At 37.7% G+C, this 20,679-nt stretch overlaps 1 protein-coding gene across 1 annotated transcript in view; it reads left to right on the forward strand.

Annotated features, from left to right (window-relative positions):
* Window positions 1-20,679, forward strand: part of tex264b (testis expressed 264, ER-phagy receptor b) — a gene marked incomplete at its 5' end in the record, with an annotated part of 83,980 nt that overhangs the window by 46,998 nt on the left and 16,303 nt on the right. Inside the window, 1 exon segment of the mRNA XM_079844804.1 lies at window positions 12,760-12,928. Coding sequence (XP_079700930.1) covers window positions 12,760-12,928 — 169 coding nt within the window.

The raw sequence follows: 20,679 nt of genomic DNA on the forward strand, positions 1-20,679 counted from the left end.
TTGGGTTCAGTTCGATTTTTTAAAGAAATTGTACTTTTCTTCAGCAAGGATGCAGTCATTTGATAAAAGGTGACAGTAAAGACCTTTATAATGTTACAAAAGATTCTATTGGAATTTAATGGGAAATTTAGTTCTTTGGCTTTTGATTGCATGTGGTGCGACCGTCCGGCCATAACTGCTGTTTTGGAAACATCTTTGAAATTACTCTAAATTTATTCATATTTATTTTCTACACTATTTGGCATGATTTCCAAAGTGTGTTGTAATCCTGCACATAATTGCAAAGCATTTGTTTTTGTTTTTTTATTTCTTTCATAATCTACAAACAAACATTGTCCAATGATGTCCATTTTATGAAATATCATGTGGTCCGACCATCCAGAAATGACCAATTTTTGGGACTTTTATGTTGGAGCAGCAAGCAGGCTTTTAACTCTCTTTCAAATTTGGAAAAAAATTAACTTTTAACGGCTGGTATGTAGTTACCACATTTGGATATCTTGTGGTGTGACCTTAAAAAAACAATGAATATTAAGTTATTTCTACAAATATATATTTTTATTATAAAATTCATAGGGACCTTTTGTGGGAATCTATTTTTTTGTTTTTGTTTAGGTGGCCAATTCTATGCCTGTAAATTTTGAGTGAATTTAAAAATATCATGTGGTGCGACCAAATATCATGTGGTGAGACCTGCAGCGTTTTCCATAATAGATACTGTATGTGTCCTAGATTGGCAGTTTTTGTGGTTTTATATTCAATTGATGGTTTGTATACATAAAGTACTTTATTTTAGTATAATTTGGAATAGATTTTTATCCAATTTGGGTCATTTATTTACAAATATTTCAGGCGGTTTATTTTTAATCTTTGTACACTATGAGAATAAATACCAATTTTAGAGAATTAATTTTAATTTAAACTATTTAAGTCTATTTTACCAGATGCCACTGCCAAGCAAAGAAAAAAACGCTCGCCAAAGGCAGCGTGTTAACTCTGACCCTGCAGCAAGAGCAGAGTATCTTGCTAGGAGAAGAGAAAGGTGTGTTCAAAATGTTAAATGAAACCTATAAATAAAGCAACATGTAGTTGCTTGTGTGTTTTTCATTACCTGGAGGAAATATATTTTTTCGCTAACATAATCATCTGCAGTCATCTATCATTGGTCCAAAGTAAACCCGAGCCAGCAACCTCCCGCTACTCTAAATTGAGCAGCCAAGATTGGGAAAAGTTCCGAAATATCTGGGTTTAAAGAAATGCCTAGAGTTAACACCATGTGCCACACTTTCACACAGACGTTCCGAATACCCATCAGCAGCATGATGATTGTCAAGTTTAATTAAATGTTTGTTTACAACAAGGCCACAAATGTTACCCTGGTCCACAAATCATAAGGGTACATTTTTGGCTTCTAAAAGCTGAATAAATTAGCTTTCCATTGATGTATGGTTTGTTAGGACAATATTTGGCCGAGATACAACTATTTGAAAATCTGGATTCTGAGGGTGCAAAGAAATCTAAATATTGAGGAAATCGCCTTTAAAGTTGTTCAAATGAAGTGGCATTTTACTACTAATAATACATGTTTGATATATGTATTATTTACATTAGGAAATTGACTAAATATCTTCATGGAACATGATCTTTGCTTAATATCCTAATGATTTTTGGCATAAAAGAAAAATTTATAATTTTGACCCATACAATGTATTGTTGGCTATTGCCACAAATATACCCTTGAGACTTATGCTTTTGTAGCCTAGAAATCTAGACGCAGCCAGGGTCGTCTAGCAACTCTCCGTTGCGAAACACGACAAATAAGTCTAACCCCATTTAAGAAGGCAACTCTGAAATTAAAAAACAAAAATGTGAGATCATCTTTTGCAAAAACTCAAATGCAAATACTTTGTTTATAAACACTTTAATTACAGAGAACGTGTAGAAATTTTTTTAAGCATGTTAAGGAAATAAATGAATTTTAAGATAAATCACAGTCGCACCACATGACATTTTTTAAGGCTACGGCCAATTCATCTACATGAAAAAACAGTAAAATCACTTAATTAAAAAATGTAATATGAATTTATGTATACACAACATTCTGAATGTCTGAACAATTGCAGTCTATATGATTATTTTTTGTATTTTATAACTGGCCTGTTGAAAATCCTTCCATTGACCCAACAACAGTTGAGACGTGAGATTACTACATAGGATTGAATTGATTGAATCTCCATTCAATTTCTTTGCTTTCTATAGGAAGCAGTGGAGATATTAAAGAGATCTCATTTTATATTTTTATTTCTTAACTAAGACTGTATTCCTAGATAGACCATCATGTGTATATGGCCCTGTTTACACCTGGTATTAAGATGCATTTTGATCGATAGGATCACAAGTGGACGGTGCTAAATACAGGTGTAAACGTGGTCTAAAATGCTTTGAATTTGTCCACTTTCGACCACTTCCAGAGGCAGTCGAAAACACATTTGACCAGATTGCTTTCGTAATATGAACGCTCATGTGTTCGAATGTGTTCGAAGCAAACGGCCACAAAAGACCACCTACTCTCTGCCTACTGACCTAATGTGTAGACATTATGGGAGACGCGCTAGCCAGACGGGATTTGAACAATGTTCTCTGACCATTCCAGATTTCTAACACACACTCAGAGTTTTCCGCATGGTCCTGTGGCTATCAGAGAAATGAAAGCTGCTGTTCTGCGTATGTTTTTCCGTCTTCTCTTAGTTTGTCCATTTGGTCGAAAAACTCATACTCAAACTCATACATTTACACCCCTATAGACACTCCCCTCGAAGAAATCAGGACAGATGTGGTTGAAAGGGGGACAAAAGAGATGGATTAAAACACCCGGTGTGAATGGAAATGTCTCCCTCGTCTACTTGCGTTTTGATCGATCGGATCACATCTTAATACCAGGTGTAAACAGGGCCTATCATGTCTCTTTTATAGTATATCAAAGTACACATTTGACACATTTTCATTATGACTATGCCCATTACTCCATCCAGATCAGTATTTCTGTGATTCTTTGAATGAATGAAAGCCTGGAAACAGATCTCAGGGCACTCACCGAGTTCAAGATCCTTTTCATAGTTTAGAAAGGCAATCGTTGCTTATCATACCCTCCGCTACCGTTGAGAAGAAGGAAAGCGGAAGGCATTTCCATGCCCTGTTTTTCTCGATCTGTCTCTCTGAGTCTAGCGAGACTGAATCTATATAAGGGAACATTAATTAAAAGGATATACAGCGAAGAACAGCAGTGTGAGATAGAACCTTTCCTCTTGAATTTGGATGAGACACTTTGACAGCTTTTCATCTTCGTCTCTGGCTTACCCAGCCATCCCTCTTCTTTTCCTCTCCATCTGTTTTCTTTTCTTCTTAGAGTTTGCGATGGAGTCTTTTTTGCTTCTCTATTTTTTCCTACATTCTCCTGCGTCATTAATTTAATGTTCTACGTGGTTATTATACACAAATATCCCATGTCTCACCTTGCAATGTCAGCCAACGGTTGAATTTAAGTCATATACAGATTTAGCACTAGTTAACTACCAAAATTGAAATGACTTAGTAGTTATATGGACTACTTTTATGGTAATTTAATGACCTTTTTTTGTCATTTCGGAGCTTGATAGACTCTAGGCTTCTATACTGAAAAGAGTGACTATTCTTTCAAATATTGGTGTTCAAAAATTCACCTTTTGTGCTCCTCAAAAGAAAGAAAGAAATACGGTTTGGAATGACGTGATTCAAATAATGACTGATTATTCATTTTTTGGATGAACTATTCCTTTAGATCACATTTGCTTTGTACTGCAGAGTCGAAAGGAGCTACAACAGGGTTGGCGGAAATGGAGCTCAGTATTAGGTTTCCAAAAGTAAAAGTGCCAAAGTATAATATATTTTGATAAAAGTTTCGATTTTGATAAAAGTATGAAAAAGACTTATTTACTTCACAGCTCTTTATGGCATTAGTAGCTCTCTCATTCCTTTGTCATTCTCATTGTCTTTTCCCCCAGTTTTCAGGCTTTGAATTTATATATTTAGGTTGATTGGTTTGGTTCTCCTTATTGAGGAGTTTTGGAAAACTCTTTGGAGAAAAAATATGAAAAATATGAAAACTCTATGGGCCCTATTTTAATGAGCTAAGCACATGGTCTGAAGGGCATGGCACAGGTTCACTTAGGACGTGTCCAAATCCACTTTTGCTAGTTTAACGATGGAAAAAATGGTCGGCGCACCAGGCACATGATCCTAAAGGGTTGTTCCTAGTCTATTAATGAGTCATGAGTGTGTTTTGGGCGTAACGTGGAATAAACCAATCAGAGTCTCATCTCCCATTCCCTTTAAAAGCCAGTTGCGCTTGCGCTATGGAGGATTGGCTATTTACATGGCAGAATATAGACACCCTCAACCTGATGAGGGTTTAATACATGTGTGTATTTCCACGATTGGTTAAATAAGTAGCCATTTAGCCGTTTCACAACTTTGTGAGATCGCGATGAACTGACAAATTAACAGCATTTTAGTGATCGTAGCGATCTTGGCTCACTTTCGAGGCTCATTTATTGAATAAACTATTATTGCTAAGAGGACCAACGGCCAATTGCATGCTGCAAAGTTTCGAAAGTGGCATCTAAATATAAATGCCACTCTGCACGAGACAGAAATATCCCCCTGAGACCCAGAATAGAGGTTTTGCCTCTGTAGAGGACATTATATAACGAATTTCTCTGACAACATACACAGTTTTAAGTCCGGGCCTATAAATGAAATACAAGAAATACATTTCTTGTGAAAATATTATTACACGTCTTTTTACATTACAACACATTAATTTGCAAATTAGATTAGTTTATAGATGCATTGCCTATAGAATGGGAATGGCATTTATGGCCATGTTTACACACACATATTGCATAAAGTAAAATGGTATATCAAATTATTCTGTATCTTTAATAACATTGAGGATCATCTTTATACAAAGTTTGGATAAAAAAAAAAAAAACTTGAAGCATAAAAATTGTTTGGTGAAAGACTAACACTTGTTTGTCAATTCATGTATTTTAATTTTCTCAATAAAGGGGTTCTGGTGTCCTCTACAGAGCAGAGGATATAGCATAGCCTATAACATGGGAATAAAACATTTTTAAAAAAGTATTTTTCATGCTCCAAACAATAAAAAAAAAAAAAAAAAATCTAAATTCACAAAACCTTTTTTTCTGGTTCTCAGGAAGATGACATGTTAAAATACTAGTAACGCATTAAAGCAATGTAAAGGCAGGCTAATAGATTAATAGACAATTTGTAGAAAAATATTTTTAAAATTACAAATTATTAGTAAATTACTTGTAAATAAATAATCATAAATTTCTCACTGTGCACTGCTATGGTGGAGCCGTTACTTAGCCTGTCTGCACTTTACTAGTGCACCCTCAGCAATTTCAGAAGATTTGATTCTGGAAGCGGGCCTATATACACTCACCTAAAGGATTATTAGGAACGCCATACTAATACTGTGTTTGACCCCCTTTCGCCTTCAGAACTGCCTTAATTCTACGTGCCATTGATTCAACAAGGTGCTGAAAGCATTCTTTAGAAATGTTGGCCCATATTTATAGGATAGCATCTTGCAGTTGATGGAGATTTGTGGGATGCACATCCAGGGCACGAAGCTCCCGTTCCACCACATCCCAAAGATGCTCTATTGAGTTGAGATCTGGTGACTGTGGGGGCCATTTTAGTTCAGTGAACTCATTGTCATGTTCAAGAAACCAATTTGAAATGATTGGAGCTTTGTGACATGGTGCATTATCCTGCTGGAAGTAGCCATCAGAGGATGGGTACATAGTGGTCATAAAGGGATGGACATGGTCAGAAACAATGCTCAGGTAGGCCGTGGCATTTAAACCATGCCCAATTGGCACTAAGGGGCCTAAAGTGTGCCAAGAAAACATCCCCCACACCATTACACCACCACCACCAGCCTGCACAGTGGTAACAAGGCATGATGGATCCATGTTCTCATTCTGTTTACGCCAAATTCTGACTCTACCATCTGAATGTCTCAACAGAAATCGAGACTCATCAGACCAGGCAACATTTTTCCAGTCTTCAACTGTCCAATTTTGGTGAGCTCGTGCAAATTGTAGCCTCTTTTTCCTATTTGTAGTGGAGATGAGTGGTACCCGGTGGGGTCTTCTGCTGTTGTAGCCCATCCGCCTCAAGGTTGTGCGTGTTGTGGCTTCACAAATGCTTTGCTGCATACCTCGGTTGTAACGAGTGGTTATTTCAGTCAAAGTTGCTCTTCTATCAGCTTGAATCAGTCGGCCCATTCTCCTCTGACCTCTAGCATCAACAAGGCATTTTCACCCACAGGACTGCCGCATACTGGATGTTTTTCCCTTTTCACACCATTCTTTGTAAACCCTAGAAATGGTTGTGCGTGAAAATCCCAGTAACTGAGCAGATTGTGAAATACTCAGACCGGCCCGTCTGGCACCAACAACCATGCCACGCTCAAAATAGGGGTGTGCGATATATATCGTCTGCGATAATATCGTAATTGGTGTTTTAACGATGTGCGATCTGACATTATCGAGTATATCCCTCACACACACCCAGAGAGTGCATGCATATACTACGTGATGAGGTCTAGATTAGACTAGTGCGGGTGCGCATTTACAGTGCACACTTTCACTGCGTGATTTATCATTTATCATATCATTCATCACAAGAGTGACAGGAGCTGACTGAGATGACAATTCAAGCAACCCGCCACCGAATTGGCGCTAATTCAAAACTGAAAGTAAAATGTGCAGCATTTAAGCCTTGTTTACTTTCGTCTGGCTCCGCAGCGCGAGCCTCCGCTCCGCTGACTGCGCCTCGTCTGCTTGGCACTTTTGCCGCGAGCACCCTCGCGCTTGTGCGAACGCGCCGAGTAGGTATAAACAAGGCTTTACGGACGAATTGTCATTCATTCATGGCGTGCGTCTCAATCATAGACCGATCAATGCCTGATCGGTGCCCTGACTACTGAACTAGGGAGCTGATTGATTGAGACGCACCCATGGCCTCACAGAGCGCGCATTCACAGACGAGCTGGAACAGCAGCGTTCTTGATAGCGTCACTCAGCTGAGCTCGCTCTCACTCCGGTTATCTCTATATGTAGCTTTATTTTAGGCTACAATAAAACGAAATGTGTCTTAAAACACCAGTCTCTGGCTCTCTTTTTTTCATTAAAAAAAACTTAAACATATTAATAGCAACACAAATGTGGTTCAGGCAACGGATATCTTGATTATCTTCAATGCATTACAAAATTAAACCACCACACAGAATATGAATAATATCAAAAACTTTAGGAGTCAGCCGACCACGGCAGTCCTAAAGCTGCCAAGATACAGCACAATAACACACTCAGCAAAGTATCGTCTAATTATCGTTATCGAGAAAATCCCAGGAAATATCGAGATATCCTTTTTTGTCAATATCGCACACCCCTGGCTCAAAATTGCTTAAATCACCTTTCTTTCCCATTCTGACATTCAGTTTGGAGTTCAGGAGATTGTCTTGACCAGGACCACACCCCTAAATGCATTGAAGCAACTGCCATGTGATTGGTTGATTAGATAATTGCATTAATGAGAAATTGAACAGGTGTTCCTAATAATCCTTTTGGTGAGTGTATATATATATGCATTAGTAGCAGGTAAATGTAAAACATGGGAACAATGGCTGATTCTTTGAGAGAAAGGAATGATGGGAGAGACTATTGATTATATGATGATGGTGGATATGCAACTTCTTGCCCTTCAGCTTTATTTTGATTGCAGAGTGTCACATGAGACTGTGAGCTGGTTAATTATCTAGAATCAATAGTTCAGCCATAAACCAATTACAAAATCCCACTAGTGAGATCAGGACAATACACTTATGGATTATGCATCAGCATTTTAAATTGTACTAGACAGACTTTAAAAAAAGCCAAAACTTCTAATAATGATAAATTAACCGAGCTTTTTTTTTTTAAGCGTAGATCCTCTGCCCAATTTCGTGACTTAAGAGTTTGAATCAATGACTCAACCGACATTTGTTTAAACTTGCTCATCTGTGCATTTTCCTTTTTCAGGTCTTGAGGGACCGGATCTCAAACAGTATGGCACGTATACATTGTTTATGATATTGGGATATTAATAGCATTACGTAATTCCCTAGTCCCGTCTGCCTCCTGTCTCTTTACGAGCCCAATCCTCCAGCTTCACTCATGGCAGCGCACGTCAATCATCTGTCAGATGGAGAATAGCTCTGTGTCGAAGAGATCAAGGTTTCAGATCAGGCCTTTTGCTTTTCAGACCTTGAATTTGTTTGTGAGTTAAAATGGTAGGAGCGGCATGTATGCTAATGCTAAAGTCAAGGCAATGAGGAGTTATTCAGGTAAGAATGAATGTGTTTTTGGTAACACTTTAGTTTGGGGTCCAATTCTCTCTATCAGTTGCTTATTAGCATGGATATGACTAGGATATAGAGTGGTGCAGGTATAACATCACTTTGTTGGCCAAAACGCAGAAGCGAATTAGCATTTTAGCACTTCCGGTTCCCTTTGTTACAAAGTCAATGAGTTTTTTTAATGGGAATTTGGTTAAATGGCCTAGGTCTCTGGTGAACACAAGCTCAAGACACTTTCACGTTTTATTCTACGGCATAAAATACATCAGTATTACTCCACTCATGATTCTTTCAAGCTGTTATGTGTCTTGAAAAAGACTAACAAGTGCTAACAAGTGACTAAATGGGACTTCAGAGGCAGTCGAGATTATAAATATCACTCCGAACAGGCAAAGACAGTTCACTTTTACAGCCTTGTTATGCTTATAATTGTGCTCTTATAAACTATTATAACTCAAACACTCTGGGAAAATGTTTTTAGATGAAAACGGAAAGAGTTGTCTGAAGCTTCGTAATGGTAACTTTGAAGTCGCACGACCGTGGTGTAGTTTGTTTTATAGCCTACCTTTAGCTTTTTAGTTCTGGCGACTTCATTTAGGCTTCAAAATGAATAGCAATTGTGTTCAACTGTGATCATTTTCTTGATGGACAAAACTTGCAACTGTAAAGCTGTAAAGTTGGGCATTTTAACATGGGGCTCAATGAGATTGCTGCTTGCTCTCGTCAGACGTAGTGTAAGCATTTTGAATTGCGAGAGGCACTTTCAACACTTTTTCCACCGAAGACGATCGGCCGGAACTTTACTTTAGTATAACGTTTTAAATATTGATATTTTTCTTACACAAATGCATCGATTCGCTTCGGAAGGCCTTTATTAAGCGTTATTTTGCGTAAGAGCTAATAAAATATTTAAACTCAAGACAATATTTTGTGTCTAATTTACTTGAGACAAGTAGCCGTGTAATAAGCGGGATAATGTACATCCAGCCGGTTGTTATTGCAGAATAAACCCCTTCAGAGTGACGCAAGACCTGGATGTACATTATCCCTTACTTAACAACCTTACTACCTATTAAAAAGCGGCAATTCGGAGTCTGAGGCAAAAATCATAGTTAAAAGTGAGAATTGGACCCTAATCTAAAGTGTGACCATATTTTTAATACACATATCTATCATTTTAAGAGAGAATTTTGTTTCTAATATAGGCTGAAATCTATCAGAATTAGATTAGACATTACAGTCTGACTGTGTCATGCAGCTGTTGAAAGCCTTTGTCTGTGAGGAACAGATGGTGGGAGAGATATTAAGTAAAAGTGGAAGAACAGAGACGTCCCTGATGTCCCAGACTCTTTGAGTACATGTAGACAACTAAACGTAGGGGGGCTCTTTTTAGAGGGGAGCAGTTTGTCTGACTTTTTTTTGGTTTTTGATTTCTACAAACTAATTTATCCAAATATAATTTCTGTCCAACCTGGTGATCAATCATCTTATATTTTTGCTCTTCAAACCATTTCTGATTTACATATTCAACTCTTCACTTTAAAATATTCATCAGCTGAATATTGATGTAACATTTGACTACTGTTAACTACACCCTGCCTGAAGTGAAAGCAACACATGCTGGCTACAGGTTGGACACAATGGGTTTTTTAATGGTTTGAAAAGAATAGAATTATCAAAATGATGCATTTAGGATGTCTTTGACATATATATTTCACATTCATTCATTTGGGAGATGCTAATATCCAAAACTTAGGGTGGATTCAGGTTGATCTTGATAATTATTGGCATTGAAATCCCAAAGTGAGCCTCTTTTTGTTTTTTGTATGTTCCTGGATTAAAAATGTCTGTTTCAATTAGTGTGATTTAGTGCTCATAAGATTTTAATGAAAGATCACAAAACACAGATTTGTCTCAATAGGAGGTTTAACAACTCTGTCGGGGGCTCCTTAAATTTGATAGAAATGAAGCACGCTTTGATGAGAAGTGTGTTTGTGTGTGTTCAGAATAAGTGTAAAAACTGATGAGAGGAAGGAGGAAAAGGAAGCGTGGGTGGGTGGACACAGTGTCTATGGATAACCCTCTCTTAGCTTTTCAACTTTTCCTTTTATTTGCTCTCTCTCTCTCTCTCTTCCTTCCAATCTTCCTCTTGACTGTGGATAGCATACAGTCAGCCAGTCATTATCACACAATAAATCCCAGCATGAATTGAGATAAATAAATAAATGCACATTAAATATTAACTAGTTCAAATTATTATGAGGCTGTCAATACGGATGGATGGATGGATGGATTTGTATTGCTTAATTTTTATTGTTATCAATGTTAAAAACAGTCGTGCTTTAATATTTTTGTGTAAACCGTGATATACATTTTTCTGAGGATTAGAAAGAAAGTTCAAAAGAACATACATTTCATTTAAAATATAAATCTTTAGTGCATTGTAAATGTCTTTACTGTCACTTCTGAAGTTTATCCTTGCTAAAAAAAAAAAAAATTAATATCTTAAAGGTCCCATGGCATGGATTTTTTATTTTATTTTATAATGCATTCTGAGGTGATTGTTTATATGATTTTTACATCATAAAATGTCATTATTTAGAAATAAAAGGCATTTTTTCTATACTGATGTTTGCCCTCTGGCTGAATGCCCTGTTTCAAGAGGCGTGTCTGCTGTGAGACTTCAGTAAAAACGCCCACTGTTGTGATTGGCTGACATCTTTGCATTTGAAATGAGTTTTAAATCTTGTAGCGGAGGGGACGTGGTTTAACGAGGTCTACGAGGCACAAGGCTGCCAGAGAGACGGATGTCGCTTCTCATCAGTTCTCTCAGCACGTCTCAGTTCAGTGAATTGTTGTAGTTACTAGCATATACTTCAGGTTATTAGTTTAATTCTAGTCGGAGGGACTGTCACTCATGTCAGAAAGTTACTAACTTTAGTAAATGATGGATCAGCGCTGACTCGAGACGCGAACCGTTTAGAAAAATTCAGTCCGATTTGGTGAACTGGTTCGACCGGTTCACTAAAAAGAACCGGTTCAAATGAACGATTCGTTCGCGAACCGGACATCTAGTGGACCAGAGACGGAGTGATTGCTAACAAAGTTATTTATAGTAACTACTGATTTGTGAGAGCGCTGTCAGCGCGAGTTAATTTGGTTTGTATCTGAGAGTTCTGAATAAACACGAGTCCCAGTCACGCCGAGTCCGTCTTAATCATTATTCTACCAACTTTATAACACATGTAATGTACCATTACAGCTGTCGAGATGAACGAGTTACGAGTAAGTGTTGATTATTGCATTATTTTTAGATATTTTCCTATCATATGAAAAGCGTCAGTGACGCGCATTGAGTACACAGCGCAAAAAAAGACACAACAGCAGTAATCGAATGTAATCCAGTTTATTGGGGGGAAAGCTGCCTAGCCCGGATACGTTCACGCTTACCCCCCTTCTGCTTAATCTCGCGCCGTGTTTGGTGCCTCCGCTGTGGGCGAGATGCAGTACTGGGGGTCGGTGATGTTGAAGGCCGACCGGTCAGTGCAGCCCGAGCCTCGGCGTGCGTGAGGTTTATCTCTAAAGATGTGGCTCTGCCGATGTTGAGCAGAAACTCACAACTGTATGCACATTTTAGAACAGATAGACGCGACGAGGACGTACAAAAACACTGACTCACAAGATCGAAAACACCGTTCTATCGGGAGAGAGAGAAGCCGCAGCACGAATAATAAAGTTCTGTGTGAACTTGAATAATTAGCTACACATCAGAAATCACTGATCACAGATCAGAAGGAACTGAAAAAAAGACTGTTTTCATTTATACATCCAAACACTGAGAAACTGCCAGCATTCACTCGTTCACAAGCCATGATCTCTCGAGGACAAACAAATATAGCGTTTGCATGGGCGTGCCAAATTCTCTGGGCGGAGGAAAGGGTGGTAACCGTTCCTGTTATGACGTCATAACAGGAAAATTCAAGATCAGCTCGTCTGGGCTGTCATTTTCTCAAAGGCAGAGAAAGACAGCCACAACTCTGTTTACACCGATCAAAATTTCTAGCCACTTGGGGACAATATTCAGGCTAGGGGAACTCATATTAATGTTGAAAAGCTCATAAAATGGAAATTTCATGCCATGCCAAATTGCATTTTTTTTGTGTGTATTTCAGCTTGGAAAAGGGCTGGGATTATTCTCTTTTGGAGTTTTTGTTATATCAAGTGGTTGCATTCAAATAACTTTTATTCAAAGACTTTGTTTTTTATCTTCCTGTCTGTCTCTCTCTTAGGAAAGGAAATTGTGCGCACATCCATTTCTAGAGATCTACCGAGGGGGGATGATCCACTATATGAGTCCGCTGGCTCGGCAGGGGGATTTCTATGTTCCTGAAGTTAGAGAGGCCCAAAGATGGTTACTGGGAAAAGAGTCCGACGAGGACAGGAGGACGGACATCACAGGTATACTAATTATTGCTTTCCTATTGATGCTTTCTTATCTAAAGTAACTCACACTACACAGAATAAAGGAATAAAAGTTTAGCAAAGCCATACTTTTGATTATCAGCATACTTATTTTGGCTAAGAACTGACAGAAAGAGACAGTCTAACTGACATGTAAGCTACCAAACATAGTTTCTTTGGTTTTATCATGACTTTAGTACAAACTTTTTTGGCTCCCATCTGAGATTTTTAACCGTCCCACTGTTTATTGAGCACTAATAGTAGCCTATTGTCAGTTTAACAAGTTCACATTTAGTGCGACCAGTGTATTTCAGTGGTTGACATTTCGCACGAAAGTGTTTTAATATGCATTAACCACCACCTTATGGAGTTTTGATGTGGTCGTGTCATATTGGCTGAACTTACCTACACCTGCTCTAGTGATAATGAGACACAATCTGTGTGTGTGAACGGCGTATTGCCCCAGTCAGACCAAAGCCCAGAGGTACCGCCGAGCAAATATGAAACACGGGTGAGCTGTTGGTGAGGGGTGTACACACCAGCTGTCCTGGACTGTGTGAGTGCCTGTTCCACCTGTTAGTCTGTTACCTTGAAACAAACGCATGATAATAACAATAATATATGATAGAGGAAGAAGATTAAAGCAGGGAAGACGGAAGATTAAAGGACACATTTGAAGCCTGCTGGTGTATTGGGTCTAAATGTGCTGCTAAATTTAATATGTTTTACAGCATGTCTTATTCCTACTGTCCTGTTCAAGTGCACGTTTGATCTTGCATGCATTTCCTGGGAAACCTAGTTGGCTTCTAACTTTAGGAACTAACATGAAATCGTCTGAATCAGAAAACATGTTGAAAATGCACTATACATGTATTTATCAATCATAAATATTGCTAAATATATTGGTAACACTTTACAGTGAGGTTTAATTTATTAACATTAGTTAACTACATTAGTTAACATGAACAATCAATGAACAAAATTTACTAATCCATTTTTAAGATCAGTTGTGTATGTTAACATTAGTTAATGCACAGTTAACTAACATGAATCTTTTTATTAACTAGCATTAACAAAGGTTAATAAATGTTTTAAAAATGTATTGTGCATTATTTCTTGTTAGTTAATGCATTAACTAATGTTGACAAATGAAACATTATAAAGTGTTACCAATATATTTTCAATATTGGTTTATAATAAAAGCAACATAAAATACTGTTTCTATAAGTGTTTTAGGAATATGTTAAATGGATAATGCATCCAAAAATGAAAATTATCATCAGTTTGTCTTTTTTTTTAACTTTCATTGTTTGGACAAAAACAGTATTGAGTAATTCAGAAAAAAAAAAAAATTCACAGTAGAATGAAAATAAAATGTCATGATTGATGGTATTTGTAACATTTACATGTATGAATTTGGCAGACGTTTTTATCCAAGGCAACTTGCATGGCATTCAAGCTACAAATTTTTTCAATTCATGCATTTCCTGGGAATCAGACCCATGACCTTGATGTTGCTAGCGGCATGCTCTACTATTTGAGTTACATTACCGATAACCATTTCAGAACTTATGACATTATTAAAAGAACTAGTTAGAAACCCCTTTCACACAGCAATACCCGTAAAGAGCCGTAAAGGGGGCAGTCGTGGCCTAATGGTTAGAGAGTCAGACTGACTCAAACCCAATTTTCAACTCAAACCCAATTGATTCTCAATACTGGCTTGAAATGACTAAAGTGCCCTTGAGCAAGGCATCTAACCTGCAATTGCTCCCCGGGCACCACAGCAAAAATGGCTGCCCACTGCTCTGGGTGTGTGTGTCCACGGTTTGCTGTGTGTGTGTGTGTGTGTGTGTGTGTGTTCACTACTGATTGCTCCTAAAATGTGTACACTAACTTGGATGGGTTAAATGCAGAGGGCACATTTGAATTGCAGAGAGTTACCAAACTTTCTGGTAAATGCACAAATGTGCTGTTCACACAAGCAATGATGTTCCGTCTTTTACCAGTTAGATACCATGCACACATCAGTAACAAAATACTGGTAAACTCTGATGCCAATCATTGGAAATTACCTTTAAACACTGAGCTGTTTTCTTCATCCGCCTTGAAGCACTCTAGTTTCATTTTAGATACATTTTGTTACTTCTGAGTGACAGCCATTATGGGATGATCAAGACGTCCATCTAGTGCATGTTTACATAGAAAAAAAACAATTAAAAGCAGCAGAACTTTAAAGGGATATTTCACCCAAAAATGAAAATTAGCCCATGATTTACTCACCCTCAAGTAATTCTAGGTGTATATGACATTCTTCTTTCAGACGAATACAATCAGAGTTATATTAAAAAGGTCCAGGCTAATCCAAGCATTTTAATGGCAGTAATAGTTGCTCTCTTTTTGAAGTCCATAAAAAATACACCTGTCCATCGAATAACGTGCTCCACACGGCTCTGGGGTGTTAATAAAGGCCTTCTGAAGCGAATCGATGCGTTTGTGTAAGAAACTTTATCAAGTAAAGTTCCAGCCGATCGCCTTCCGTGGAAAAGTGTTGAAAGTTGAAAGAGAAACTGACGAGCGTACCTGGTCGCGTTAGTCTTTCGATCGGCAGAGGCACTTTCAACACTTTTTCCATAAATTGAACACGGAAGGCGGTCGGCCGAAACTTTACTTTATAAAGTTTTAAATATGGATATTTTTCTTACACAAACGCATCGATTCACATCAGAAGGCCTTTATTAACACACCAGAGCCGTGTGAAGCACGTTATTTGACGGACAGATGCAGTTTTTATGGACTTCAAAAACAGAGCAACTATTACTGCCATTATAATGCTTGGATTAGCCTGGACTTTTGTAATATAACTCTGAGATATATATATATATATTGAAAGAAGAATGTCGCATACACCTAGGATGACTTGAGGGTGAGTAAATCATGGGCTAATTTTGATTTTTGGGTGAACTATCCCTTTAACATAAACGGATCTTTATGATTGGCCCAAAGCAAACTTCTTATATCAGCACGTTCTGACCTGGTACGTCATACTCATAATTTACTGGTAATGTTACAACTTCTCATAACTGGAAATTGCAAGAACTGATTTACCAGTATTTAAATGGTCTTGTTCAGGCGTGATCTCTAAACGGTAATTTACCAGTAAAGACTGTTTGTATGAAAGCATGTATTTGACTTTATTTTCCATATAGAAATAAATGTATTGCACTTTTCAGGGTTCCTATAGATCTTCCAGAGATTTGATTTCGCCCTGCAGCTCAGTCTGGAAACCTGTACATTCATTTATCCTGCTTCTGTCACACGGGAACCAATCACAGACTGGCTTATCCACCTGGCGTGCTTTTGGCGAGTTTAACACGATGCCGGATAGAGAAGCGATGGATCGATGCCCGTTGATCACGCCTCTTGTGGTCTGATTGGTTGAAGGACTATCCAATTGCGTACAGAGTCATTTGAACGATGCCTGTTGATCACGCCTCTTGTGCAGTAGAAAATACAGAGCAGACTCTCCAGACCAATGTTCAATCTTAAATTGAGCTTGGTCTGGTGATAGCCAGACAAGGGTTCCTATGCAGTTTGGAAAAGTATGGAATTTGGTCTTGTGTTTCCAGACTATTTCCCCTATTCAGTTATCTAAGATATAAAATTAAGAATTTCTAAAAATAAATGCGTTTTCATGGCAAAAGTTTTAGTGATCCTTTAGGGTGTGTTCACACTTGGCAGGTTTGGTTTGGTTAGATTAACACAAACCCTGGTGCGATTGCTCTGTTAGTGCGGTTCACTTGAATAAGTGTGAATGCTACCATCCGAACCATTGTGCGCACCAAACAACTCTGGAGAGATTGGAATGAAACATGAACGCAACGCAGACCAAAGACATGTAAACTAACCAAAAACAGGACATGATGTCACAAGATGTGACGCTAAAAAGGACAGAATGCTGAAGAATATCTGTTTTTTCTCATCATAGTCACGATGTTGCCCATCACAATTCGGTACAGGCATCAGATCCGCGTCTCCTCACAGCAGATCTTCCTTTGTGTGTGTGACGGAGGGATTCCTGTCGCTGTTTTGACTCCTTTACACATTTTATAAGCTCTTCACGAGTTCTCAGCTGGTCAAAATGCCATCATATGAAGGCTACGCACAAACAACGAGCGCATTTGTCCCAGCACACAGCTTTGTTTTGGAAGTTTGGTAAGTTCTGTTGTGAAATATACGTAATAAAAGCCGACCAATCAGGTTGTGAACATATCCCTATGGCTTTACACTCTAAAAAAAAAAAGGTTCTATATGGCAGGGGTTTTCAAACTTTATGATGCCAAGGACCCCCAAATATGATGAACCTTTATGAGGGACCCCCTTCCTGAAATCCATCTATTTTTATGTACAAAAAAAACATTTAAACTGTTAGATAAATAGTAAGTGTGAAATTATAAATACAACATATTGTTTCCCAACTTAAACTGGATATTAATATTGGATGTATAAACCTGAAGTTAAAATGTATTTGTATAAGCAACTTTCACAATAAATGTATGTAAGCAGCTCACATATTGCGTTAAGAAAACTGCTTTACAACCCCAGTAAGCGAGATAAAGAGGACTATAGTCAGAAATATTCACTAAAGATACAAAGCAAACATATACAATTCTGGAATGTATACAGCAAGAAAGGAGAGAAACATTTAGAAATGAAACTGAATGAATATTCGGTAGACTTTATCCATTTTGCTTTGTCTTTTTATTCTCTGCAATTTTCTGGGGACCCCTTAGAACCTTCCCCGGACCCCAGTTTGAAAACCCCTGCTATATGGCACCAAAAATGTTTCTTGGCTCGTAATCATGGGGGAACCTTTTTTAGTGCTATATAGCACAAATTTTGGGGCTTCAGTGGTTCTTCAGCGGTTCTTCCCCGGTTCTTTGACTAAGGTGCTATATAGCACCTCTGAAGAACCACTGAAGCACCAAAATTGGTGCTATATAGCACTAAAAAAGGTTCCCCTATGATTATGAGCCAAGAACCATTTTTGTGCCATATAGAACCTTTTTTTTTTTTTAGAGTGTAGGTTCGGTATCTTTAGGTTCGGTGTTAAAATGCTATTAAACAGACCAGGACTAAATGTTTTTTTGGGGGTCTAGACCAAGCGAACCGAAACTGTGTGAACACCCTTAGTGATTGTCGAACACAATTGAATAAATTCAAGGGGCACATTTTCATTACACAAAGCTCTTTGTCTTTTACCATAAGCGAAACTAAACGAATGTGTGTGTGCGCCTCTCAAACCAGCAACAGATAAAGGAGCAAACGATCATCTAAGTCAGACTGTGGTTTGCTGTTTGGTGATCATTCAACATCAAACCATGATTACAGTATCAAACCGTTGTGTCAGAGGTGAAAACCAATGAAAAAAAAAAAGAGAAAATAAGAATATTTGCAGATGACTGTACTGTATACCAAATGCAATTCTGACGTGTTTATGTTAAATATGATCTACAGAGAGGACATTTGAGAATGGAATTTACAATTGTATTTCTGACAGTTTTGTCTGTCGTCCTAGTATTTATTAGTGCACACAATAGTATTCTGAAAAAATGACACTTTTTTTTTGTGAATTGGTTTTCACATTTTAATGAGCAGAAGTCTGCCAGCAGTGTGCCTGTAGTGACACAAAGTGCAGAGAACAGATGTGAACAGAAAAGACAGATTTTTTAGTCCTTGATTTTGAAGTACTTCTGGTTGTCTCCGAGCAGATGTCTGAGTTGTGTTTTGAAATTGCCAGAGAAGTTTCACTGGATTTGTAATGTCAGAAATGACTGACCGTTTAATTATTAATATGCACTATCATCTCTTTTTGAAGATTGAGTTAAATTGCAATAATTCACTCCAAAAAAATAACGTAACGTCTTGTTTCAGCGCTGTGTCAGCTATGCATTTCTGAGCAGATATCGCAAACGATGTTGTCAAGTGATGTTTTAGTTGTCATGCTGAAGGAATCGCTGTGTTTTGCTGAAGTGGTGTGAAGCTGACCTTGCTGCTCAGATTTAAGCATTCAACATCTGTTCCCTGGTGAAAGATGCTGTTCACGAACGGCTACAAAATGAGTTTTGTCAAAGCGGCATATTGCACTGAAATGTGCTTTAAATGGCTGGGGCTGTGTGGGTGAAGTGCCGTCACATATGGGAAACCAAGGGGAATTGTAACACCTTAAATTTCTTTAATCACAAAAGAGTGATGGCCAATAGCATAGAGTCATTAAGGTTCTCTCTTTGCTTGAGAAAAAAACATTGCATTATTATGTGAGCAAAACAAAAACAAAATGATTTGGATATATACCAATTAGTTTTCATTTTCCAATTCTTTTTGCAAATGTTCAAAACTTTTGGATGTCTTTGAATCCTATTATTAATACCTATTTAATTTATTGGTTATCAGATAATTGATTTTTAGCTCTGGGGTCCGTTCTTCGTACCTCACTTAATACATCTGAGATGATTTGACAGATCCCAGATCTTTTAATCGTGATAACTGATTTCTGGCTAATTTGGTTCTTCAAACGAATTTGCGGATTGGATTAAAATATCTGGATTAAGTTATCTGAGATTACTGTGCGTTCTTGTGTTTCCTGAAGAGGGCAGATGTATCGATACTCAAAAACCACGATCAGTAAAGCAGCGATTGGCTGGCGGCAAAACAGCAACGTAATGACATCATTTAATTAAAAAAGCCAACTGGCAGAAAACTTGGGGGGAAAAAAACATGAATTTCTGGACCTTTATAAGGAAACAGCCAAAGGACCAAACCAACATAAAAGTTATAATAGATAAATGTTTTTTTTAAAAACATGATTCCCAATTATTTATATTCAGGATTTTATAGTATTTGTACACCCTTTACATTTTAATTTTAATGTTGTACTTAGCAATTCATTTAATTTTTAATTCAATTTGAAGCAAATTTGTTACGTGACAATATTAAAGTTTCTTAAGGGCCATGATCAAGTTCTCTGCTTCTCCTGCGCTACATCAAGCCATCCCATTATATCTGTCATCACTGAAATGAATGCATGGCTTAGAGTAACTGTACAGCATGTGTGTAAGACTGCAATAACATTATTAAAGCTGCGAGCAGCGATGACGGGCCCAAGCCGGTGGCACCGCCACGCCGGTGGCATCAGCATAACTGTGCACGGCAGGCAATATGCATTTAAACAGGATAATTTTTTTAAATCGCTCGAATATGTCACATTTACCGCAGCAGCTGGTGCCACTATCACCACAAGCCACACCCATGATGTAATTTAAATGTAGATGATTTTTAATGTCATGGGATGAAATAGATCTCTTTCAAATATGTGAAAAGTTATCTTTTCCTGCTCAAAATGTTATAAGTCCAGAAGGCCAGTATTTAATTCAAGGTATTTGTATAGTTCTTTTTTTACTTATTCACAAGTGATAGTTATTTGTGATAGTCTATGATATGAAAGGGGTAAATTATCATCATCAAGAGTGAGCTGAGAGTGAGGGGGGAGGGGAAGGACTGAGAGAGAGGCAATCTGCACATTGAACAAGATTCACAAGATTTTAACAACAAAAAGAAATAAAATCTAAAATCTAAATGGTGGGAGAAAGTTTTTTTTACTTCAATCTCTGAAAACATTATTTTGAATATATTTGAAATCACAGATGTTGGGTGATGAGAATTGTAACTCAAATATAATTTAGAAAACT

This window comes from Gobio gobio (genome assembly GCF_949357685.1).
Source record: "Gobio gobio genome assembly, chromosome: 19".
NCBI classification, from domain to species: domain Eukaryota; kingdom Metazoa; phylum Chordata; class Actinopteri; order Cypriniformes; family Gobionidae; genus Gobio; species Gobio gobio.